The sequence below is a fragment of the Emys orbicularis genome, chromosome 8, assembly GCF_028017835.1.
Source record: "Emys orbicularis isolate rEmyOrb1 chromosome 8, rEmyOrb1.hap1, whole genome shotgun sequence".
Taxonomy (NCBI): domain Eukaryota; kingdom Metazoa; phylum Chordata; order Testudines; family Emydidae; genus Emys; species Emys orbicularis.
In genome coordinates, this window is record NC_088690.1 from 2,709,261 (window position 1) to 2,735,711 (window position 26,451).

Below are 26,451 nucleotides of genomic sequence, written 5' to 3' on the forward strand. Positions count from 1 at the left end.
AACCCCGGAAAGCCGCCTGCACCAACCTTTCATCCTTCCTTTAACGGGGATTCATTGAGCTGGGCTCCGCCGTTCTCAGGAGCCATAAAATGGCACCTTTTGGCTTGCGATTGGAAGGCCACGTTGCATGCAGCCCTTTGTAGCCAGCGCAGACTGCTTTATTGTGCACTACTGCCTCTCGCTTGGATTTCACCAATTTGATCCGTGTCTAACACATAAATAAATAATCCAGCAGGAGGGTTCACAGTAGATGACAACGGGTAGCCATAAAGCATGCTTCCCCTTGCAGGAGTGCTCAGACCTGGACTCGGCACGCCCCCTGATGAGCACACTCGCTAATACAGCTGGGAAATAGGGATTTGGAGGCCGGTGGGGTTTTCTCCTTTATTGTAGCTTCATTGTTTGCTTTAGAGTTTTATTTTATGTTAAATAGGCGCTGTATATTCCTAACGGAGGGGGCAATAAAGTTTCCGAGCTGGAGGAAATTGGCTTAGGAACAGGGACTTAAACAGAGAAATCTGGTTGTGCAGTGAAAATAGAAAGGCAGCGTTCTCAGGTTTGGGGCGAGCCGCACGAGTTTTCCTGCGCTCTCCCCAGGCTGATCCTGCAGGGTTCTAAGCGCCCTCAACTCCCAGGGAAGTTGGAGACGCTCAGCACCTCTCAGGATCGGCCCCCTGATAACATCAGCCTATGGGGAGACGAACCACATCCCTGGTGTGATGCTGTGAACTTCAGCCCAGCGAAGCCAGGATCTGGCCCCTGACCTTTCAGGTGGGCTGCCAGCCTTCGTCCTGGAGCGCTGGGGAGCTGCTGTCAGGAAGCCAGGCGAGGCGTGTGGCCGTGGCCACGGTGCAGAGCCCCAGGGAGCGCAGGGTGGGATTTGGTAATGAGAAGCTGCTGCAGAGCAGGAGGGAGCCCCCGCCAGGCTCCCACATGGCTCTGAGCCCTCCTTTTATATGTCCTGTTACTGGACGAGTGGGGCTGGGCGGGAGGGAGAGGCGTGTGCTCTGAGTCCGGAGCTGGAACAAGCCAGGAGCTCCGGGGGTTCCTCTCCTCTCACCACAGGAAATGAGGAATTCCCATGGCCTTCAGTGGGACTTACTCATCCCTGAGCGGGGTGGGAGGAGGAGAGCAGTGCCCTGGATTGTAGGCCGCTCTGCCGCTGCCTCACTGCGTGGGCTGGGGGAATTCCCCTCTCTCTACACTGGGGGTAATGATCCTGGCCCACCTCACACAGGGGGCTGCCGGGCTTAACAACAATAATTAGCACTTTATCGTCCGTCCATCTCCAAGTGGCAGAGCAATGTTTTATAGCTGGGGAGACTGAGGCACAGAGCGGGGAAAAGGTCCTGCCCTAGGCCATACAGGGAAGCAGTGGCAGAGCCAGGAATATTATTTAGGAGCCGGGCGTGCGAGGTGCTGTGCAAAGAGAACAAAGCCGGGCCCTGCATCAGACAAGAGACAGATACAGACAGAGAGACAGATGGAGGAGTGCTTGGTTCACTAGACCCCGCTGGTGCTGATGTGTACAGGGTGCCGGGCCGAAGAGCCTTTCATCTGGAGGGGTGTTGGTGCTCTCTCTGGGTCTGCTGCCAGGGAGTGACATTCATTAGAAAATACGCTATGGAATAGCTTGTCCCATTAGCCCATATTCTGTTAGTCGTGCTCAGATCATCACGCTGAAATTCAGCCAGCCTCAGGTGGGAGCGTGTCACTCACACTAGCAATTTCCCCCCCAGCCCTGGCCCCAAACACCCCGTCTCAGTCATGCAAGGGAATAGGACCCGGAAGCTGTGTCTGACCCGGCTGTTCACGGGAAAAGCTTGGAGCTGCCGCGATAGAAACCAAATGGCAAAGCTGCACCTTTCCTTTCTGCTCCCTTCAGGGTTGCTGTGCCGTGGGGCTGGGCAGGGCGCCCACCTCCCCCCTGTTAGCATCTGTGTGTCATGGGGTCTCTCTCAGGTCCACGCGCTACCGTGTGGCCAGCAGAGAAACGTGGCTGGGCTAATGTCAGTTAAAACCAAGACTGGGCTTACGCAGGCACGAGGGTTAATGCTTTCTCCGCTCCTCTCCCCACAGGCAAAAAGAAAGCAACCTTGTTCGACAGCCAGGCCCCGATCTGCCCCATCTGCCAGGTCCTTCTGCGCCCTGGCGAGCTGCAGGAGCACATGGAGCAGGAGCTGGAGAAACTCACTCAGCTGAACGTCAGGTAAGGGGCTGCCCTGTTTTTCCATCCTCTCTCCGCCAGAGCGGCCAACTGGCCGAAGCTTAAAATCCAGGTGTGGGAGCAGGAGCCTCCCCAGGGCCAGCCGGCCGTGGGCACTTTCCAAGCAGGTCCTGCCAGTGATAGCGAACGTGGTGTGTGTGTGGGGAGGGGGGGGATTGTGGGTGTGAAGCGCCCAGGGGACTGGGCTAAAACCAGCAAACTCATTTTCACATGGGAGCCCAGGGCCTGATCCAGCCCCCGTCAAAGCCAGCAGGAGTCTGTCCATTGGCTTGACTGGGAGTGGAGCGCAGTGCCCACCATAAAACCCAGGCATCCAGAGAACAAAGGGCCAGTGCGTTTACCTGCTGAGTCCCCAGCAACGCTCACTGCACCTCTGGGGCTCAGAGCTGGTCTTCACCTGCCTTCCTTCCGGGGGAGGAGATGGGCTGACACCCTCCTTCCCCCAGCCCTTGGCCCTTCATTCTGCTTCCCGCGGCCATTAAATACACTCCACTGAGTAATGTCTCTCTGATGTTCATTGCAATTGGATGGCAGAGATTCGGAATCACTCCTTAGACATAAACTAATGGACAGGTCCATCAATGGCTATTAGCCAGGATGGACAGGGATGGTGTCCCTGGCCTCTGTTTGCCAGAAGCTGGGAATGGGCGACGGGATGGATCACTTGATGATTCCCTGTTCTGTTCATTCCCTTTGGGGCACCTGGCACTGGCCACTGTCGGCAGACAGGATACTGGGCTAGATGGTCCTTGGTCTGACCCAGTCTGGCTGTTCTTCTGTTCTTATGTTCTCCAGCCCTGCTAAAACCCAGGGACATGCTGCTTCCCACTGCGATGCGAGCTTTCGGGCGAGCAGGTACTTAGAGCTGTCAGCTCGAGGCATCCCTGGTACTTTGCTTCAGCAGGTTTGGGGCTCAAGGGGGCAAAACCAACCCCCCCCCCCCAAGGCAGCAGGTATTTAGCAGAGAGCCTGCTGCCCTGAGCTGCCTTTCAGCTCCCACTGCCTGCTGCTTTCCCCAGCACAGCAAAGTCCCCTAGTTAAAAAAAAATTAATTGCAGTTTAACTGCTAGCAGTTATTTAGGGAATGACTGTAGCCAAGGGTTGGCAGATCCCTGCCCCTGCCTTAATAAAACTCAGCAGCCTCGGAAAAGAGCGTGTTTATTTCAATTATTAATGAATTCCCCGGTCATGAAAAGGTGAGAAAAAGAATCAAACTGCCGACTGGAAGCTAAGTTACATCACCGAGGGATAGGGAAGGGAGTTGGTGGCGGCGGGGGAGTGGCTCAGATTAATTGCCCCATAGCACCTGGTCAGACCACCGCTGAGGTTTGGAGAGAGCCCACTTCAGACTCAGCTCGGTCTGGGATATTTTTCCAGCCAAGCAATGACTGTGATCGGCTGCAGAGGAAGGGGGAATGGAGGGAACCTCAGCAGAGACCTCCTGAATGTGGGCTGGATGGAGACCTCCCAGATTCATCACCCAGGTGGCACTCAGGTGGAGTGCAGCTCCATGGCTCTTTAAAAGAGAGACAGTGAGAGAGAGGAGGGGGGAAAAAAGCAAATAGCCAATCCATTTATCCCACGCGACACCCAGTCCCCTTGTGTGCGTAATTTATGGTGTAATTTGGGCTGCATCCAACTTAATAAAGGGCCACTGCAAATTAGTGAACAGGTTTAAATGAAGAGAAGCAATTAGTGGTCAGAGCAGCCCATCAAGGAAGTTGGGCCAATATCAGAGTGAAACTGAAACTGCTGAGCAGCCTCTGGTCGGTGCGAGGCGGTGATGGGAAGGTGGCGTTTAATGGGAAAGGAAAGGAAACCCTAAATCATAAAGCGTGACAAGGGCCATTGTGGGCCAGCTGACAAATGAAAAAGAATGGCATTATTCCTTTAAATAACAGCGGCAGTTAAAGAGCAGACAGCTCTCTGTGGCTCGCCCTCTCTTCCCCGGCCGGCTCTGCTCGGCCCCGCGCACGGTGAAGAAGAATCAGAGGTCTTTATTAATTATTAAATAACGACTCCCACCGTGCCATGACAGATAACAGTCAATCTAGTCTATGGATTCAGGCAAGAGAGGCTAATCTGCAACAAAGCCGCTCATCGCCCTGCCACTCTCTCCCCGCCTCCTGGCCGCGGCCGCCCTAGCCGGGGAGGGAGCCACCGAAACTCCTGCCAGGGCGGTGAGCAGGAGCTCCGGGGAGTGGGACACAAATGTGGCTCCTTACCTGGAACCTCTCCCAGCCAGGCAGGGCCGATTGGCTGTAACCATCCGAGTGGCCCCTCTTCCGCTCCCTGCCCCTGAGGCCCGGCCACAGGAAGAGCCGGGAGCAAGAGGACAACACGTCACCGAGAAAAAACCCAGGAGTCCTTGTGGCACGTGGCTAGCCCACGAAAGCTTATGCCCAGATACATTTGTTAGTCTCTAAGGGGCCACAAGGACTCCTCGGTTTTTTTGCTGATACAGACTAACCCGGCTACCCCTGAAACACATCACCGAGAGGAGAGAGAAACTCACGATGATCTCAAATAATCCAATAACCGTACAAATAAAGGCAGGGCTCTAAACGTGATGGGGATCGGGGCAGGAGCCCAGCCCGCGCCCTGGCAATGCCGAGTCGTTATGGAAATACCTGAGCAGCTGTTACTTATCAATCTGATGGGGAGAAACATGCCCAGGGGTTGCTTTCCGGGGGGGCTCGGTTTTGAACAGAGGACACGGCCAGTCATGGTTTGTGTGGTGACGTTTTAATAAACCTGAATCATTTTGCAGCAGCAAAAACAAATGGCCAGAGCTTGCGGTGAGGCAAGGCGGATCCCTCAGGCCCACTCTGCAGGCATCGTCACCCAGGCTTAGCAAGGCTCCCTCCAAAGCGCCCGGGCCAGCCTGCTTCCAGAGGGGGGATACTGAGCTGGAAGGAGCAGACCGTTGGGTATGGGGCGACCTTGCCTGGCACGCTGGGTTTGAGGTTAGGCACCGTCTCAGCAGGAAGTTAGTGGCATACTGGAGGGAGCGTGGGAAGCAGTGGAAAGTGGAGGAGTTCCCAGGGTGTGCACAGGAGGGATGGGATGGAGCGTAGGCCGAACTGCAGAAAAAGGCTCCTTGCAGGCCAGATCATTCGGGCTGTGGAACCATCTCCACAGGGAGGGGCGGGAGCCCCATCCTTTGGGACCTTTGAACAAAGCGCTCAGGGGCAGCTGCTCTCCGGTGCAGCAGCCCCAGCATGCTCCGTAGCTTCCTGTCTCATAGCCAGTGGTGATGTCGGCAGGGGCTTTTCAAGGTCTTCCAGCCACGCTCCCGCAGGCTGGGAGAGCGCTCAGTGCTGGAGGCTTGCAGAAAAAAAGCCACTCTCAGGCAAGGAGGGGCACAACTGAGCCAGTGTGGCCAGGGCAGGCAGAAGATGCCGTCCCAAGGGGCTGGCAACCAGCTGTGACTGCAATCACCTGTGTTGAGAAGAGACCGGGGTGGGAGAAACAGCATTGAGGGCAGTCATTGAAACAGAGCACGTAGTGAAGTGGAATTTACCAGAAGCCTCTTGAAATGTTGAGTGGGTTTGAGCTGAGATGGGTCCATTGGATCTGGGTCCAAACCCCTCCTTAAAGTGGCTGGGGCCTGAGACCCTCCCTGCCAGTCCCAGCTCAGTGTTTTGAGGGAGGGAGGGAAGGGAGAGGGCTGCATGCAAATTTCATTTCTGAGCCACTGGCGCTGTTTCAAGAGCCAGCAGCCTCGGAGCCCTTCTCGGTGTTACATATGTAACAGCCTCATTGAACTTGACATGTCAAATTCAGGCCATTTGTGCAAAATCTCCCTTTAATAATACCGTTTCATTTCGCTCAAATGAGACTTGAATGCATGTAAAATGGAAAAGGATATTTAAGCGCTAACATTAGGCAGATGTCTTGCCAGAGGCCGATTGAATATATGAGATTTTGAAGTGTTTAACACGTTTTCGGTGCTCCCTCTTAGAATATGTCACCTGGCTTTCTCCCCCCCCCCCCTTTTTTTCTTTTTTCCCCCCTCTTTAAGCGAAGGGTATAAATTGAAAGTAAACAAAACTACAAGCCTCAGCATTATGGGATTAACTCCTTCAGTGCCGGAAAATTCATGCTCTCCCTCTGCAGAGAAATGAAGTAGGAGCTTACCTTTGGGAAGTACCCGTTCCAAGGAGCCAAAGGCCAGTTGTGAAGAATAGGATTTGGGTGTGGAACCAGTCCCAGAAACTCTTTAGGGAGGGGCCCTCTGTTCATTTTATCTATGTGCAGCACCCAGCCCTATGGGGACCCGATCCTTGATTGGGCCTCTAGGCATTCACACAACAGAATTAATAAATAATAACAGTGCCACGTCAGACCTATGTGCATGGCATGTATTTATGCCCCAGGCCCCATTAGCCTGTACAGAATACATGGATCAGGCCCTGCACCTGTCTGTCTTGCCCATAGTTATGTATTTATTGATACCAGCTCTGGAGTAGCCCGGAAGCAGCAATCAGGTCTATTGTGAAATTTGGCAGGCAGTAATATCCCGAAGCTGATCTGAGTGTCTCTTGGTGCAGCGTGGGTTGCATCTCCATCTCCTATCCAGGAGGTGGGGGTCGTTTGAGGAATCAAAAGCATCTCCGTAAGGTCCAGATTCCCGCAATCCCATTCCCTGCATGCAGCCTCGTGCTCCTGCTGATGTCAGTGGGAGCTGTGAGCACACACCCAAGGGAAGCATTACGCTCCCCGTCCCTCCACATGAAGAGAGCGCGCCTGGTGTAATCGACCTAGAACGTGCGGCCCCAGCAGGGTGCGGAAGGAAGTGGTGTAGGGAAAGGGGCGAAAGGCAGCCCACTCTTTGACTGCCATTTGTGAATCTGGGGTCTCCGGACAATGCGGGGCACATTACAGCACACCCTCACCGTGTGCCATTCGCTAAAATATCCCAGCCTCCACCACGCTCCCGTCCACACAGTTCCTGATGGAGCTAGCTGGGCGCTGGGCCCTCAGAATGATGATCCGTTCGTTCCGTGAGCAGCCAGCCCACTCATGTGGTGGCCCCTTGTACATAAACTTGCCCCGATGTACATATATGAATGAATATGCCATAGAATGTGTGTCTGGGTGAATATTACAGGTGGAGCTGGTCAGGACACGCCTATAATTAAGGTTGCCTAACACTTCCCATTATAACACCCTTCTTTTTAGTTGCTTATAACTTTCCAAACTTAAATCACATGGACTGAAATTTCCCACGTTGGGTGTCTGTCTCAAACTGAATTGGGGGGGGGGGGAATTTAAGCTAAAATGGGTCACTTCTCCCCTCCCATCCTTTGTTATGCCTGTATTTAGCTCTTGGGGATAGAGACTCTCTCACTATGTGTGCATTAGCTCGGCATTAGCTTTTGACGTCTCTGGTGCAGCACTGTAACCAGCCATGTCCATCAGGTCTCTCTGTGTCCTGCCGTCCTGGTGATATCAAGCACTCAGGCATTGCCCTGGCCTGAGGGCTCGATTACGTCTCATGTAGTTGGGTTGGGTTTAATGTGGAGTCTTGCTAATTGTGCTTTAGTCATATTACTTCAGTGTAAGTGGTCTCAGCCTTTTGGGAGAATTCAACAGGAGACTTGCTAGATTTCTTATTCAAAGGGCTAGACCGTAGGCTCATAGGACATACGACTCTTTAGAGTTACTATGAAACAGCTGATCATAAGCAGCGCATATCACCTTGTAGGGGCTGCTCAACAGGTGCCTTTAGTTACAGGGATGTGCGTGGGACACTGGACAAAAAAGGCAACGTAGCTTTCCTAAAGCACCGTTTGCTGTATGAGGCATTGGGATATTTGCCTGGGATAAAAGGTTATGAACAAGGATACAAAGTTACTTAAAGAAGCTACAGTGCTTCTTTCTTTCTTTCTTTCTTTCTTTCTTTCTTTCTTTCTTTCTTTCTTTCTTTCTTTCTTGCACCCATCATTGTAGTATCTCTGTGCACAGGAAACAATAACAACTATGGAGCAAACTCAGTTCATCTTTATTCAAGCTATTTGAATAAATCCGTATTTTAAAATCCCACCGGGCAGCCTCCGTTAGCTGCTACCTTCCCTGGTTAATAGGCTCTTGTTATTTGGCTGGTTTGTTGCCCACATGAAGAGAGTGGGGTGAGGTTTCTGTGGGCACAGCATTTGAGGGGCTAACGGGGGGCCCCATTGAGACAGACCTGTCTTGCGGAGCTCCCAGTGTGCCAGAGCCAGCACACGAGCTCTCCTACGTCCTAGCTGATTGCAAGGCATTTCCCGAAATACAGCTGAGGCCGGCTCCTTTGGCTCCTTCGAACTGGGTGCAAAGGGAAAATGCTCCCAATGGTTTTCCAGTTGGCAGGAAGCGGAGAGCCAACGCTGCTGGGGAGAGGGAAGTGGAGCAGGATGCAGTGGGGTGGCAGGAAGGTCCCATTCAAAGCAGGGTGGGTGCTCACGGGGGAAGCGCAGCTCGTCCCATTGTGCCAGCTTTGATTCATGGTGAGGGAGGAAAAGCCAGACACAAGGACTTCAGTGGCTTCCGCGCCTACGGAGGCTATCAGTGAATCCTGCCAGGATTTAAATCTTCCCTCCTCATTCCCCTTATGGTGGGCAATCTTTTCCCTTTCTCGCTATCTTCCCTCCTTTGGCAGGCAAGCTGGGAGCAGAAACTGCTGCCTCGGCTCCTGGCAGCGGTTCCTCCGCCCTCACTCATGCCGAGAGGGCTGTCTCTTGGGGCTGCTGGGAAAGAAAGAGATAGCTACAGATCTCCACACTCTCCAGGAAGCTGGATGGGGCCCTGTCCCCGGTGGGACCAGAACACCAGAGTCTGGGAACATGCTTCAAATACGGCTCAGTCCCATCCTCACTGCCGGCCTCAGTTATCTTGGGGGGCTGCTGTGTTGTAAGTGGGGCCTACCGCTGGTATGAACATGTGGTGCAGAAGGGACCTGCAGGGCGGTGTCAGGGGGATCCTGCTCCTACAAGAGCATTTAAACCGGGCTGCCGCTTGCACAGCTCTGATCCCCACGTGCACAGGGCTGGTTTAATTCTAGAGCGAGTTCCTGGGCTTTATGTCACCAAAGATGGCTCCTAGCATGGACCAGGGAGAGGCCTGCATGATGCAAAAATTGACTGGCAGCCCTGCCCCTCCCTTCAGCCGCCCAAAAGAATCAAACCAAGCTGCCGGTCTCCAAGGGGCAAGCGAGGCGCACTCCCAAGCCCCAACAGGATAAATAGAGTGTGTAAAACCCAAATTAGTTCTGTTGGCACATGTCATGTCAGGGTCATGGCTCTCGCCTCCGGTCTCCCAGATTTATGCCCAGGGACATAAACACATCAGCCAGCACGCAGGCGCTGCCTCTCCACTCCCCGAGCAGCCAGTGCCTCAGACTTACCAGGCTTTGAATGAGTGAGATTAGAGACATTTATGAGTGAGAATTTTTTTTTACAAAGCTCCATTGAAATACATAGTAAATCTCTCCCCTTAAAAGCAGTGAGACAGGTGAACATAGCTCGGGGGGGGGGGGGGGGAAACTGAATGAGTGTCACAGAGGGAGAACTAGACATCTAAACCTGTCCTTATCTCTCCCTCGTGGGCTAACTTTTCTTTCTTTCTTTCTTTCTTTCTTTCTTTCTTTCTTTCTTTCTTTCTTTCTTTCTTTCCAGGCTCTTTCCCTCTTTTTTTCATCTTATTTTTTCCCCATCTGCTTGTTTCTTTCATCGCTTCTTCCCTTTCTCCCCTTCGTCCCCCCGCCCCTCCCTTCCGCCATATCAAGGCGACATCTCCAAGCCAAGTACTTTTAATTTCGCCTGTGGCCCTTGCTGACACGGTGGATATGCACAGCAAGTTAAATTCCCGCCTGATCAATAAAACAGAAGCAGTGTGTCCGACCGGTCGATATTTTTTTATCTGTCTTCAGCCCAGTCCTGCTGATGACAGCCCCCTGCGCTTCAGCAAAGACACTCAAGGGCATCAGGCTTTGGCAACACAGCTCTTTTCTTTTTTTTTATTTAAATTAAAAAAAAAATCCAGATGCCTACAAAAAAAAAAAGTTCATGGAGTTTGGCCTTTGCTTAATAACGTTTTTATGATTTATCTTAATTTTTAATTGAAAAAAATTTGCGAATTAATTGATTTCTGGGACTTGCCAATTAACATTGTAATTGGGTGCATGATAAATTTCGAAGGAGCATCATTTTTCTCCCTCTCCCTCTTGTCAGCGAGAAGGGGATTCGTGAGGGCAGATGCTTCCTATCTAACCCCCCCCCCTCCCAGGTATGACCACCCCCCACCCCCGCTACTGTATCTTAAAGAAGGAACAAGAAAGCTAATAAAGTCATGTTATTAGAGTCTCAACAGAAGTGACCTTGCAAGGCATAAATCCACGCCTGGGAGATCCTGGGGACAGGTACTATTAAGTGCCTCACAGTACTTTCTGCCAGGCAGCCGAGGACACCCTCCCCATCTGATTGATCTTCGCAGAAGCTTGCCCGACAGCCTGTGTAAGGCAGCTCGGCCAGGTCCAAAGCTTGGAGCCGAGCAGCTGACGCAGGCAGCCGGGCCGGGGGAGCTTGCTGAAACTTCCCCGAGCAAAAGGGCTTGCAATTTAGGGCCATATCCTGCCGGGTGCTCAGCTCTCAGTGGGGTCGGTGGGAGTGGAGGCTGCTGGCTCAGGATCTGGCCCTCACTCAGGGCTCTAATGGACTGTGACTGACATCTCCTTGGCTTCCACGTCAGAACCCGAGTTCAAAATGGAGGTGGGGTGGGGAGAGATCTCTTAGCGCTCCCCTGGGCCGTCGCTGCGGGCAAGGCAGGGCTGTTCCCCCCAGGCAGTTCTCCAGGCCTACGTCCAGTCTAGCTGTAAATGTCTCAGCCCTGGGCAGCTGCTGTTTCCGGGTCCCCTGGGGTCCCTACAAGTCCAGACTCACAACCAAGGGATGAGGGATGGACGCCTTGAACTGCGCCCGTCTGCGGTCTCACCCCTTGGTTCCCTTAGACAGCACCTAGGAGCTCGCCGGCGCCAGTGGCAGCGCTGTGTGTTTGTGGGGCAGCAGACTTCACCGTCAGAGGCATCCGAGTCGATTTCCCTGTCCGTGCTTCCCTCCTGCCCCGTCGTCAGTGGAACAGACCTGAAAGGGACAGACAGGTTTCCAGCGTGAGCTCGGCATGTAGGCAGCTGGAGTCTTGTGGAAGGGCTGGCGCCATCCCTGTGCCAAAGGAAAGACACCAACAGCCTCACTCCGTCCCCGTCACACACACATTTGCTGGCGTGCTCACAGCCCTCACACATCTGTATACAGACACACTCACTCATACCGCCACATGCGTCCACACTCAGGTGGACCTCCAGTGGGTCCTGTGGTCACACGCTCTCACGTACATGCTCACGTGGAGTCACATGTACATGGAAACACACGTGTTCACCCCCTGACACATGCACTCAACCTGTCACCCATGGGCGCTCTTTCTCTCTCTCTCACACACACACACAGACACATGCTGTGATACATCCACACAAACCTGGCATACACTTAAAACTGAGGTCAACAAATCCACACCGTTGTAACTACGCTGACCTAGCCCTGGGGGTAGATGCAGCCACATCGATGAATGAAGGCTACCGTTGACCTAGCTATTGTCGCTCGGGGAGGCGGTGTTCCTACGGTAACGGAAAAGCCCCTTCATCGCTGTGGGCTGTGTCTGCACTGTGGGGCGACAGCAGCATCACTACGGCCCCCGAGCGTAGACATGGCCTCACACTCACTCGTACTCGCCCTTACACCCAGACGTGCACATCCCATGTATCCACCTGTGCGCTTATACGTCCCTTTTCACACGTTCATGTGCTGTCATACGCTGACATGGGCTCACAGATCCATGCGTGCTTGCTGCCTCTCCTGCTCGCGCAGTCATGGGCACACGCCTGCGTTCTCTGTCCCCGCCTCTGCTCAGCTCCCATAGAACAGGACAAGTCCCCAATGAGGCTATTTGCCATCCTCTCGCCGCATCGTGAAGGGACGGCCACATCCATGCCGCTTGCTTTGCCCTGCGGCTTTCGAGCACTGACCTTAGTGAGCCAGAGGGCAGGATCTTTGCTGAGCACCGGCTTTGTCTGGTGGCCAGTTCCCAAGCCCTACAGTGGATTATCTGCCTGTTGTCGGGATCTCCTGTGAGTAATCGGCCCAGGCATTTCTGTTCCCTACATAAGGAGAGTCAAAACTCTAGTGTCAGGATTCCAAGGCAGTCTCATAGGAAGCACACCGATACCCTCAAAGCCCAGTTACGTTTGCATGAAGCGATTCTGGGCTGTTTGCAAGGCAGCGAATGGAAACCTGCAAAAAGGTGCAAGGAACTGGCTGGTGTCTATGGGCACCACCGCCCTCTAGTGCATAGAATCAGAATTGCTTGACCGTGTGTCATATACCTTGCTCTACAAAACACTAGTGGAGATTCCCATCCCCTTTTAATCAAATGGCAGGGGGCTGAGTTCTGCAGCCTAGTGATAACTGTGGTGTCCTCCCAGTAGGTGGTGATGTATTAATTGAGATGGAATAAATGGGCCAAAGGTGTTAACATAACCCAGTCACTGTCCAATATTAAAGCGTGGTGAATAAGGTGTACAGAGACCTGAACCTGCCTAGCACCATGGCAAACACATCATTAAAAATGCTTTTAACCTGTTATTAAAAAACAGAAAAGAAGGAAAATCAGTTCAAGCCTTTGAAAGGTAAAGCATTAAATAAGCGTTTCATTTTAACAGCATCCCTTGTTCCCTTTCCCTTTATCTGGTGGTTAGAAGGAAAAACCCCCTTCTTGTTTGGCAGTCGCTTCGTTGGTATCAAAACTGGTACTAACCCTCACCCCAGCTGGGGCTTGGGATTCAGCTAGAGCTGGCAGGGGTGGTGATGTCATCTGGGTCTTTCTCTCTCCAGCCCGTTCTGGTCAGGACACCTTATGGATGAGGATGAGGATGAGAAAGGCCTGGGGTCCCAGGAGACGGTGGGCTGGCTCTCTCCAGTAGCTTCTGGCTGTTCTTCCTGTCTGTTCCTGGGTTTGTTCTTTCTTTCGCCACAAAATCTGTCTCTTTAGGCCCCCAAAGGGCGTGGTGGGCGGAATAGCCCATCCCCTCGTTATTTGGTTCACCAATGAGGCTTAATAGCCAACATGCTTATTTTGGCTCATTAACTTCTGGCTCCACATCCCCTGTTTTTAACAAGCGTAATTTCAACACAGTCCTTGAATCATCCCAGGAGGCCTTTTCCCTGTACCCAATACAACGTTTCCGTCTCCCTTTCGCACCATTTCTCGTCAACGTTTGTTATGAGAAGTTACTGTGACGTCCTATGAACTTTTACATCCCTTTTGCAGTTGAGCTCACAGTTTGGGTTTGTTTGTAGGCCCAATCGTCACAGCAGCGGCCACAGGCTGGCTCCAAGAGCCCCCTCGCTAGCAGTAGCAGCACATCAGCTCTCGCTCTGATGGGGCTGAACTTCAGACACTTGTTCCTGCTGGATCAGAACGAGGGAGTTTGAGGTTGACCGCTCTGGCCTTGCCAATCCCAGCTCTTGCACTGATTCATCAGAGAGAAAGTCAGTCACCAGCTGTAAAATCCAGATTCAGCTCTGGATTTCAGCATCCAAAATTCAAAGGTGTCTGGATTCGGGACTTCGGCTCAGGCCCATGTCTAGATCTCCAGTTGCCTGGGGAACCTGCCATTTGCATTAGCCAGCTTTTTCCTTAACAGCCTGGTTCAGACTAGATTTAATCTAGCCCCACAGTGTGCGAACTAGGGGGCCAGCCGGGAAGTGAGAACTTCTCAACGATGCCAAACCAGGGTGCTGGGAGATCTGGGGCACATGTTTCTGGAAAGCAGGAAAAGCGAGGCGCAGGAGATGAAGCTCGGGGGGAGAGGGCAAGTAGTGGTGGAAGCCATAGGGGAGGATGGGGAGTGGAAATGTAATTAAATTAAACAGCGTCTTGTATTTACCGAGCTCCCTCCATCCTGAAGGATCCCAAGGCGCTTTACCGGCCGATATATAATATATGTGGGGATCACTTCCTGCACCACTGAAATACATCCTGTGCTGGAGTGGAAGGCAGCAGCAGTGGCACATTTACTAGATAACAAACACACCCCCTGTAGGCGTCAGTGCGGGGTAGATGATGTGTGGGTTTTGTGCTGGCCGGCTGCACCGAGGGCTCCAATCCGGCAAAGACTTATGCGTGGGAGTGATCCCGTTGAGCCCAGCCGGGCGGCTTGTGTACTTACAGCTGATCACGTGCGTGAGTCTTCTCAGGATCTGAGCCCTCGGAAGCAAAGAGCCATCTGCCCAGACTGACCATCACTGCCCTCACCCCCCCCCCGGGCCAGCTAGGCAGACACCCGCATTCTGCCCTGGGCTTGCTTTCTGTCACCCAGGGGAAAGGGTGGGGGCAGGAGAGAAATTTACCAGGAGAGGAGGCTGTTTGTTACCCGGCAAACGTGGTGCTGCCGATGCTGTGGATTTATCCTCCTTCATCCCCCTCTGATTTGTGCCCCTGCCCCTCGCCGTGGCAGATTAACCCCGGAGGGAGAGAAAGAGAAGAAAGTCGTCCCCACGCTGTCAGAGGGTGACAACCGTCACGCCCCTGGACACTTTCTCCAGTGCAGAGGGAAGGAAGAGAAATACAGCCACCTGGCCCAGAGAAAGACACCCCTTTCCTCTCTGCCCCTGACAAACTCTGGGACCCCAGGGGAGGCAGGCTGGCTCCCAGCTGTACTCCTGCTAAAACTGAAGCTGCTCCCACTGACCTCCAAACACCTTGCTGGAGGTGGGTGGGGAATTTTTGCGGTAGTGGCTCTCTCCTGAAGTCCATTTCCTCTTTAAATTAGCCACCGTGTTCAAAACTTTTGCTGCCTAAAGTAAGTCTCCCAAATTCGTGGGATGGTCTTGTTCAGGCCCTGATCTGGGCCTTCAGAGACCTGGGATTGATGCCCGGCTCTGCCACAGTTTCCCTGTGTGACCCTGGGCAAGTCCCTTAATGTTTCAGTGCCTCAGTTCTGCACCTGTAAAATGGGGCTAGTACTTCCCTACCTCACAAGATAAAGCCATTAATGGGAGGGTCTCCGATACTCTGTCAACAGGGGCCATGTACGTACTAGATAGACGATCCTATCACACCTTCAAATAGCCTGGTTCTGTGCGTGAGAGGGGAAATGGAAGGAACACCTAGAAAAAACAGAGCTGGGGAATAAATCTTGGATCCATTTTCCCCCCTAAGCAGTGTACATCTGATATTGGAGCCTTTTTCTGCGCTAGTACCACCAACGGGGGATAATTATCCACTCCATTACCCCAGCAGTAACAAAGAGCCCCCAAGATCAATCTCACATCCTACTTTTCCCTCTGACTTTTATCTTCCCTTTATGGGTTTTTTTCTGTAGCCTCCTTTTTTGCCTGGGTTTTAAGCAGCGTGTGTGACAAACACAAAGCTAGGACTGAGCTGAAAATAAAACCCTGTAGTAGAGAGAACACCCCGCCCCCCCCAAACCTCCACTCCATCATTCAGCCGCTATTAAAACCAAGGTGCGCTCAGGGAGGAGGTTCCATGCAGAGACGCTGCCCTGTTTAACCAGATCTAGGGAGGCAGCACCCTGGGCTCTCCAGCTGATTCATGCAGGCAGAGGTTCAGCCGTGAATGCTTGGCTTGCAAGCTCTTGGTGGGTGTCGCAGTCACAGGGCCGAGGGCGTGAGGTTACGGAGAGACGGCGGGATTTGAGTGGGGTCAGGTGACTCCTGGCAGGGTTTCATGCCGTCCGGATGATGCCACAATACTGCCGGGGGTCCATTTATTTTGGGGAGCAGGGAGAAGGATTTCAGGCCCCACAGGCCACGTTTTCAAGCGTTCCGCAAGCCAGGTGCACACTGGGGGGGCTGAGCTCTTGTGAAAATCTAGCCACGAGGGGCACCGTGGTCACTGCTGAGTGGTGAGCGCTTGGGAAGGTCCAGACCTGACTGTAGGCACTAAGCCTTTGGGACTCTGGCCCCACATATCAGGTGTTAGGTGATCTTTTAACTGGAGTACCGAGCGGGTGATGTTGACAGGGCCTTGTCAAGTTAAAAATCACGGGCCAGTCACTCAGCTGATGGACTGTAGCTCCTTTAAAGTCTATTGGAGCTATGACAAGCGACACCAGCTGAGGATCTGGCCCTATGTCGTTTTTAAAAAACCCTAATTTCTCTATTTAGGTTTTAAATGACACCTCCATGTATTTAAACTGACATTAAAAAAAATTCAGTTCCCTTTCCTCCACCACCACTTCTTTCCTTTTTGCATGTCTCCCAGCTTGGGCAACGCAAACTGAGTGACCCGTTTTGTTTTGGGTTCTGACAAATTTCATTTTCAAGTGCTTCTGCCCCAGGGCTGAGGTGTTTGTGTTGCAAATCCTGCTGCCGGGGCCGTTTATTTGCTTTAAAAATAAATCGTTTCCATTGGAACTTTTTTTAAAGGAAATATTTCCAGTTTATATTTCAAGTTTATTTTTACAAAATCTAATTTGGGAGCCAAATGCGAGCCGGCAGGGTCTCTTTCCAGCCAAAGCCCTGATGAGAATTATTTTATGGAATGGTTTCATAAGAGAAGAATAACAGGTATGTGGCAATCAACAGTTGTTGGCTGCATCCTCACCCATCTCCTTAAATATCTTCTCATTGAAGTTTTATATGAAGCGATAAACACAAACGATCTTAACTGCCCAAGCACAAGGAACTTCTTCCATCAAAGTGATAATTTATAATTATTTGCACAGTGGTGGTGCCCCAGGGCTCCAGTCCCATTGTACTGCGCACTAATGATCTCAGACCTTGCCATGACCAGCATTCTTCACGACCATCTATGTTTAACCTGCTTTTTGGGGGTACTTCATGATCTCACTTGAATACACTTTCCTGAGAGTCAGTTGATGTTCGCAAAGCATTTAAAGATTTTTAGACAGCAGCATGGACTAGTGGTTGGAGCAGAACACTTTGTCTTACAATAGAAGCCAACCAAGATCAGGGTTCCATTGTGCTATCCATTGTTTGTGTATAATGAGAGACATCCCTGTCCCAAAGAGCTGACACTCTAAACAGACAGAGAAAGGAACATTATCCCCATTTGGAGGACTGAGGGAGACCGAGATTAAATGATTTGCCCAAAGAAAGAGATGAGAACTGAACCCCCCCAAGTCCTAGCCTGGTACCTTAGCCACAAGCCCAGCCTTCTTAAGCCTGTTGATTCAATTTAATTATCAACCCATATCTGTTTTTAAGGCCCATAATCACATGGCCAGTCCATCCTCCTGAGCTGAAACCAACGTGTTGAGCAAACAGTTCTCTCCATAAAGGTCCTTAGGTGGTGCTCTATGAGTCAGCCACGGGTGGAGCCCTGCAGCTTCCACTCTGCTTCCCAAGGAAAGCTGCCCACGATGTTCAAACTTGGGTCTCTCAAAGGGACACTCTGAACTTGACCCTCCTTCCCCCCCGCTTCTGCCTGGAAACATGGTACCTGCTAGAGTTATAAGTTGCACCAGAAAAAGGGACTTGGGCTGAAAAAAGTGAGCCCAAGCAAATCTCCCTCTATTTTGTCAGTTATTGGAAGGCTTGGAAGATTCGATTTTTATGGGTAAATGTCAGGAAACATTGGTTTCAACACACACAAAAACTGACTAAAAATATTTCCATTGATAATCATTGAAATTTACAGCTAGGCAAAGTAAGACAAATGCTGCTTGGGAACTTATTAGAGTTTGATTGAAAGTTGTTTACTTTGTATATTTTGCCATATGATATTGACAATTTGTGCTTTAATGGCTATAAAGCTCTAACTTTTCGAATCTCAACATCTACTATATTTAATAATTGTCTGACCTCCTCCCACATTATTTCCTGCAATTATGAAAATTTAAATCAATAAACATTAAAAAATGTTTAAAAATAAACATTGATAGTATCCGGCCACACTGGGTCAGACTAATGGTCCATCTAGCCCAGTCTCCTGTTTTCCGACAGTGGCCAATGCCAGGTGCCCCAGAGGGAATGAACAGAACAGGGAATCATCAAGTGATCCCTCCCCTGTCGCCCACTCCCAGTTTCTGGCAGTCAGTGGCTGTGGACACCCAGAGCATGGGGTTGCATCCCTGACCATCTTGAAATCCATGGAAGCTTGAGGGGATCAGCACTTTTGAAAATGATGCCACATTTATCTAGGTGCCTAACTATAGATGTGTCTAATTTTAGGGACCCAGGGTTTGAACAATTTTGCCCTAAGCCCACTGTCCCCATGCTCATATTCCATGGGCTGGAATCGTAGGAACATAGGTCATAGGACTCAAAGGGGCCTCCTGGGTCACGGGAGCCTGGCCATAGCTTGCCCCGGCACTCGGGTCAGCACGATGTGCCCCAGAGATGCTCTGTCAGAAACACATGCCACATCAGCATACACATTTTCATCCTGCCAGACTCCTAGAGCTGCATCTTCTTCATTTCCATTGCACGAGAAGTGTCATCTTGGGGAATCAGGAGGTGTCGCGTTGTCTGTTGGCAGCTGGAGGACAGCCACTCCCCTGTTTTTTGTACGGACTTGGAAGGAAAAATGGCGAAGGTCACTATACGCGACAGCGAATGTGGCGCTGGCTCTGGACTGACGCCCCTGGGACTGCAGGGAATGCGGTGTTGGATGTGGATAACCACCCCTTGGGCTTCTGGGTAATAGAGCAGCAGCCCTGGGGACGTCAGGGGGTTGTTTCATGTTAACTGGGGATTTTTCTCAGGAAGTCAGAGCCTGCTTTTAAAAGGATCCTGCCCATCCATGCCTTATCGCCTGTTTCTTTCAGCTTTGCTGAAAGGGAATGCTCCTCTTAACAGCTGGTGTGAAATAATCAATGGAGGGTAGAAATCACCATAGAGCTGATATGGGTTCCCAGCGGCACAGGGGTATCCGGCCACCTGATTCCCATTAACACTAATACAGGTGATGCAGCTGAATGCCTTCACAGTGATCTCAGGGCATAGGCACCCTGATGGGGTTTTAGCTCCAGGGATAACAGCCAACTGAGTCAGTGACTTTCCATCCTGGAGCCTGAGACCATCACAACCCAACACACACATACACAAACACACGCACACACCCTCTGTACCACGCTACGTGTACAAGTGCATAGCCCCTAAAAATGGATTAACATAGAAGTGTCCATGTAGCTGATCAAAACGAAAAGCCACAACGATGAAAAATTCAGGTCTCCCCTGAATCCCTGGGCATTAGTGGGGTGTCCCCGCCCCCCATATGCCCTTTCTCTCCTCCTTCATAATTTTTTTGTGTAAAAGAGAAAGAAGTTGTTTTGTTGTAATGAACTAGATAAACAATTCCCCAAATAGATTAAAACTAACTGTAACTTATAAAAACGGGTAGTAATTATATTTTATTAGCTAGCAAAACACCATTTTTTTATTTCAAAGGATAATTCTGTGTAAATCACCTTAATTAGAAGTGTCAGAGGAGCCTGTGAATATCATACTTAGTAACTAATTTCCTATGTACAGGTAATAATTTAAAACACATGGATCACTCGCCGAGTGGAAATATGCTAGCCATGAAATAATGTGGGGAGTGTCGGGGTTATTACTATGTAAATGTGTAATCATTTCAGACCACTGCAGACTTGCTTAGTGATTAAAGAGAATTCTGAGGTCTCCAAAGATTGTGCTCTCCACAAGAGCCTAGAGCGAAAAACTTTAAAAGGCACCGAAAAGTGTTTGAACTTTAAAGGTCTTGATTTCCCTTTTACCATTTTTAATTCGTCTGCGGTGTTTATGGAATGGAAGGTTTCTCTTTGCTGATGGCCTTTCGATTCTCAGTCCATTGCTAGCTTCTCTTAACAGTTCACCGCCTGGAAGCACACAGCCTCCCATGAAGGAGAGTGCTGCTAAGCCTTTATGGTAGATTATTATTTAGAGGGGCAAAGGAATTGCCAGACTAAATCAGACCCAAGGTCCATCTGCTCTGGTATCCTGCCTCCAACAGAGGCCAGCACGGGATGCTTCAGAGGAGGGTACAAGAAACCCCACAACATTTGCAACAATCTGTTCCAGAAAAAGTTTTTTCCTAAACCCCAAGAGCTGGAGACTGGCTTATGCCCTGAGGCATGAGAGTTTATGTCCATTCCAAATATCTCTCTCTCTCGCTCCCTCCCTTTATTTTTTCTTTTTCATTTTTAATATTAAAAGGACTAATGCAACAGGACTAAATTTGGCCCAAAACGTAGGGTTTTACTTTGAAAAATGACTAAAACTAAGAATAATAGAAACCTTGCCATAAAATTTAAACCCAAATCCAGTGAAAATGTAACAAGCCCCCAGTTATCTCTAGGGTTTGAACATCGGATTTTCAGCTGCATGGGTTTGAGCCAAAGCCCGGTGAAGTCCACGAAAGACTGTCCAGTGACTTCAGTGGCCTTTGGGTCAACTGTGTTGAGGGCTGAGTAACTATCGGCCATAGGCTGTTCTCCTTTGTGGACTGTCTACGAGAGGGGTACATGCAACACACTGAGCCAGTGGTTACAGAAACAACTTTTTAAAACAAAGATTTATTCCTCCTCCCACACCCCCATTCAGTAGTGTTTGCAACTCAAAGCTGCAGCCTTAGAGCAGGGGAACCAGCAAATGAAACTGACTAGAAAAAGTGTGAAACTAACTAATCTTTCCTTGTGAAAGGTGGAAGGCTTTGGAAGAGCCAAACAAGGGTATCATTGGTGAAAAATAAATGAGATTCTCAGTGTTGCTTTTAAGTTGAATCATTTCAAGCACCATTAACAACAGAGGGAATGAAACTTGTTTTTTTTTTTAAATATAATATTTTGCCTAAAAGGGGAAGAAGTTGTTTCACCCCTGGCAGAATGATTTAAATAAAAAGATAACATTGAAAAGCAGGGATCAAGCCAATTGCATAATATCTAGGGCCAGATTCTGCTTGCACCAGATTGGAATGAATGAGCAGAGAAAAAAAGGTGGAATCAACTTCACAACTCCTCTGTGAATCCTGCGTTGCTCCAAGCTGCATATTCACAGCCCTGGAGACTGATGTCCGCTGCCTACCCCATGGGCAGGATGGGTACAGCACAGACAGTACCCCACACTGTCCTGCCTGTCCCCCCTCCACACACCCCTTCCCTATTTCCCCCAACACACACGGAGTGTGCCTGCGGTAGGGAAAACACACACCATGTTTTTGCTGGAGACACTGGGTAAGCAATGTTCTGAGCGTCAGCCCCAGTATCTGGCTTGTGCAAAGGGGAAATCTGCTGGGTCTGATTGGGAAGGGACACCCCCCCCCCCTCCGATTGTGGAATGACAGCAGCGCCTGCAGTAGCTACCCTGTGGTTGCAAATCTGTCAGCTCCAGCCTTCCCCCTAAACCAACCCTTTGATGACCCACAGAGCTGTGCTCCAGGACGGGCATGGGTTGCAGAACCCTTGTGTGGGCTCCCCCTGCATTTCACCCTGTGCTGCAAAACTGCATCTGTTCTGCACAGGGTGTGGGTAGAATATGTCCCAGTGGAGCTGGGTGGTCCAGACCCCATGCTGCTGAAATCTCCGCATGAGAGACCAGAGAGAAACAGCTTCCAGCATGTCCCCCTGTTCAGCTGGCTGGTGCCACTGCAGTCAGAGCTGGCACAGTCAGGGCTGTGCTGTGAAAGTGGTTCTGGAAGGCAAAGCGCCCCCATTACCAATGCTGCTACAATCAGGAATCCCAGAGAGGGATAGATGGGAGGGAGACGATGACTGAGACGCTCATCCATGTTCATGTCCATCAAAGAGTCCAAGTAACTGCAGCTGCTTGGCTAAGAATCATGTTTTAAAAGTGCCTCGTTGACTTCTGTGCGTTAGGGATGGGAACGGAGAGGCAGCAAAGCCTTGATCTCTTGCACTTTGGTGACCCGATCATGACAAATAATTCCTTATCTCAGCCCTTCTGAGGCCCACAGAGGGGTACGGGCGCGTGTGGTGGGGTTGCGGAGGTTTGTAGCCTGAGGAGAAAACACCTTCCTCCATCCCTTCTCATTTCATAACACCCAGCCATCTGCCAAATCAAGGCAGATTAAAGCTGGCCAAATTCAATTTCTCCCCACTGCCACGGCAGCGCAGCATCTGGGGCTAACGTGTCCCCGACAAAGCGAACATGACAGCCACATTGCTTTTTTGTCACATCTAGTACCATGTTGATCTTCTAAAAGTCTCATAAAAATGTATTGATGTCTCCCATATTGCTGTGATTGGGAAGAAAGGAGAGTGTGTGTGCGGGTCTGTGTGTGCGCCCGCGTGTGGGTCTGTATGCATGTGTATATTAATGTTTCTGAAGTAGATCTGATTTGATATGTCTTGTTCTATTGTCAGCAGCTGTTTAGCGAGGCTTTTTAATACTTTCTGGCTGCCGATCACTCATCCTTAGCCTGGGATGCAGGCTTGCATACAAATTTTGTTATTAAACACAATTCCATTCCCCCCCCCAACCTCCGCCTCCACCCGCTAACCTCCCCCCTCCACCCACCCATCCATCCATCATCTCCCCGGGGCTATGGAGAGGTGGGAGCCAGCCGCCCCGCCACAATGTACTTACAAGTGCAGGCATCGGGTTGGCATCATATTTCAAGATCCTTTTGCCTGCTGCAGGTGCTTTGCATTGACAAATCGAATCATGGGGAAATAATTTATTTCCTAATGCTGTTTGCAGCGTGTTAGCGGGAGAATTTACATGAGAGAGATTACTTTAATAACCAAAAAATTATAGTGCGGGCCTCCCCGCCATGTCGGCTTTGATCTGTAATTGTTTCAAGTTTAACCTGTCTGGAGGGGGGAAGGCGTTATTAAATCTGCAGCATCTCACACCAGGGAGGGGTAGCTGGGGAGGAGGGCCCTGACAGCGATCTCATTCCCCGCCGCTAAATGGGAAACAAGCGGAATTAACAAATGACTCCAGCCAGTGGCAAAACTGCTGCTTTCTCGGCACTGGTTGGAAGAGGGGGAGTTTTCTTCATCTCCTTCTTTTTAGGGGTTAATCTCACTCGCTTCCTCTTGTTCTGCTCTCCCTCGAGCCCGCTCCCACGCAGCGCTGAGCACCCTCCGTTCCTTTCAGAAGGCACTCAGCATCTCGCAGGATCGGGCCCCTCGGCGCTGTGGCAGCGGTCACAGGGAGAGGTGGGCAGCAGCAGCAGGGGGAGGGAACGGATTTCACTTTGCAAAATCTCATCCGCTGGATTTGGGTTTTGCGAAGCCAGGACTGGCTCCACTCTAGGCCCCATTTGATCCAAACCCTTCCAGTTTGGGAGAGTTTGGTTAAACTGCCCCGTCTCTGATCAGAACCAGGATCCCTGCCCCCTGGTATTTAACCTCCTTTATTTCCCCTGCACGCTCTCTCCCCACTTCCGCCCCTGTGCCTTGCTGTCATGCAGTGGCCAGGCCGCTCACTCTCTGCTTTTCTCTCTTGGCAGTAAGAATTCCATACTGAAGGATTCCATGGCACCTGGCACCCCCAAGGTAAGTGAAGAAAAGCGACACCTGTTGTCACGCTCCCTGAAAGTGACCTGATTCACACCTGCTCCCCCCTCACATACGCGTCACTCCCCGTCCCAGGTGGTGAGGTTCGCACACCAGGCCCCGGGATAATGGGTGGCTCTTGAATGGGGTCGTCTGTTGTGACTCTCCCCCAGAGGTGAAATGCTGTGTAGTTTCTGGGCTCATTTTCAAGCACCAGTCTAACCAGGGGATGGGGGGAAGCTGCTCCTACTTGGCCAGCTGCCAGGAGGTTGCCTGCTGTTCCAGAGTGGCTAGCTCCCAGCACAAGCCAGGCCACTCCTCCTTGCGCCAAAGGGACCATGCAGCCGAAGAGTGGGCAGGTCACCAGGACCCCAGGTTCTGTCTCATGACAGCTGACTGTGCTGCCAGCGCTCAAAGCACAAAGCCGTGTGCTGGAGTTAGTGGAGTCAGAGCCGCATGCTGACGCTGTAAAGGTGCGAGTCAGAACATCCTGGGGAAATGAAACAGACCAGAAACAAGAGCCACTGCTCCATGTTGAAATGGTACCAAGGTACTGTAGCCCCCTTCCTCCTTCCCTCCCTTGGCAGTGACCTGCCACCCCCTCAGCCCAGCACAGAGTTCTGAGAGCCACATCCATCACCCACAAAATGCAGCAGCAGCATCTCTATTACTATTACTACTCCAGTGAAGGGGGCCCAACAAGTACCTAGACAGATAGCTGCATCTCCAGGAAACCTGCAGGAGCCACGGAGCAGCGCTATTCCCCTTTTAATTGATTAAGTGACTTGCCCAAGGTCACAGAGATTAAGTGGCAGAGGCAGGGGCAGAACCGACTGCCCGGCTACCAAGCTCAATCCACTAGGCAGCAGCGGCTCCGTTGTGTAGTTGGACAATTCAGCAAGATTGGAACCCAGAGCTGACAAGGTCTCGGTTGGGTTTTAGCCCTGCCCTGTTCAACATCTAAATACACTTGTTGCCGTGTAATCGGGTAAGACAATCACATGGAACTGGGTGTCAGAGCTCCTGGGCCCGACTTTGTCATTGACTAGCACTGTGACATTAAGGAGTCATTTCTCTTCTCTGCGCATCAGTTTACCCATCACACACCCACACGAGATGGGGCTAGGAGAGCTGCAGTGCCAGTTCTGGCGGGGATGTTACCTTCCAGATCCTCCAACGATTTCCCAAGACCTCCAGGAAAAGAGATCATAATACTACTTCGTACTCTGATAGCACTTCGCATCTTCAAAACGCGTTCCTCCAGTAGAACTTACTGACTCTCACAGGCCCACATTTTACACCTGGGGCAATTGATGGACAGGGAGGGTAAGTGACTTGCCTGAGGTCAAAAGTAAGTTAGTGACACAGCCAGGACTAGAACTTGGGAGCTCCCAGCTTGCATGCTGAGAGTGAGACATGGCTGTCTCAGCATCTCTTGGCTAAGTCAGGCCCTGATATTTCTGATGTGAAAAACAAGCATTGAAAAAACTCCAAAGTGTGTTTGAAAATCCAGAATCTTTGAGGCTGTCTTTCGACATCACAAAGAAGCAGGAAAGGGAGCAGGTGAAATAAAAGCACCTGTGCTTTGCAGGGTCCCCTCTCCCTGGTTGTCAGGTTTGAATGCTGATAACTCGGCAGTCCCCACTGCAGAGCCCAAGAGGGAGAGTGAGGGCTAGAGAGAGATTAGCTGTTTGGAGGTAAATACACCGAGTCAGTGACAGACACCAGATAAAGAAGAAGGGTCCGTCTCTCGGCAGGGCTGGGCTTTTGAAGTTTCTATTGACAAAGAATCCCATTTGCCTTGAGAGAGGGGATTAAACTGGGACTGGAGAGTCGTTCTATGTAAAAGAGATCAGTCGCCTCCTGTCACCACATGGATCTTTTTCCTTTGCCCGTCACGTCCAGGCCTAAGAACATTAACTTCAAGAAGTCTTGGGAGTGGGGGGAGAGAGGGTGAAATCTGGAAATCTTTCATTCCCCTCTCAGAAAGCCTGCAAGCTCCTTGGCCCTGGAGGATTCATTATTTCTAGGTGGCTTTTGCTGGGAGACAAGTCTTGTGTGGGGTGGAAAGGCACAGCGCTCTTGGTTCCTGTTAGCGTGGTATTAAAGGCCCCTTTGTAATGGTGCTGGAGTTGAGCAGGAGGTGGTTGTGGGATGAAGCTGCGCCGTCTCTTTGTGGCTGGCTGAGTTATTGCTTTCCTGGCCTGGTGCACCCTGTCAGAACAGGATGTGCATGTTGCAGGAGCGCAGTCTGATACACCTGTGTGCGGGGAATAAGGCCAGCAGGCCGGATCCAAGCTGTGAGGAGCACTGTGCGGTGAACCAGGATCACAGCCCAGGGGGGGAGCCGTGCCAGGCCTTTTCCAAATGTCCGCTCTCAGGCGTGCGATGAGCCAATAGGGGATGGATTCAGTGTTAGTCTGACTCACTTAGCAACAATCTTCCCCCTCGGCCAGAAGATCTTGGCCGTACGTCCTGCCGTGGGCTCCTACGCAGTGCTGGCATGGCAGGCCTGGGCCTGGTACAGCGATGGAGGGGCCAGATGCTAAACCAGGGTCCCCTGTGCCGGTCCCTGCTGTGCACATTTGATAACGCGTAGGAAATATAACCCCAGTGGCCTGGCTGCCGGTCACCTTCTCCATAAAAGAGGGTCTGACCCAAGGCCGTATGCGCTAGTGGTGGG

The 26,451-nt window shown here is 51.2% G+C and overlaps 1 protein-coding gene across 2 annotated transcripts in view; it reads left to right on the forward strand.

The window, feature by feature from the left end:
- The window catches only part of RNF220 (ring finger protein 220), a 320,215-nt gene that overhangs the window by 201,702 nt on the left and 92,062 nt on the right, over window positions 1-26,451 (forward strand). For both annotated transcript variants that reach the window (XM_065409164.1, XM_065409165.1), the window contains exons 2-3: window positions 2,080-2,209; window positions 23,723-23,768. In XM_065409164.1, coding sequence (XP_065265236.1) covers window positions 2,080-2,209; window positions 23,723-23,768 — 176 coding nt within the window. The remainder of the gene's footprint in view (window positions 1-2,079; window positions 2,210-23,722; window positions 23,769-26,451) is intronic.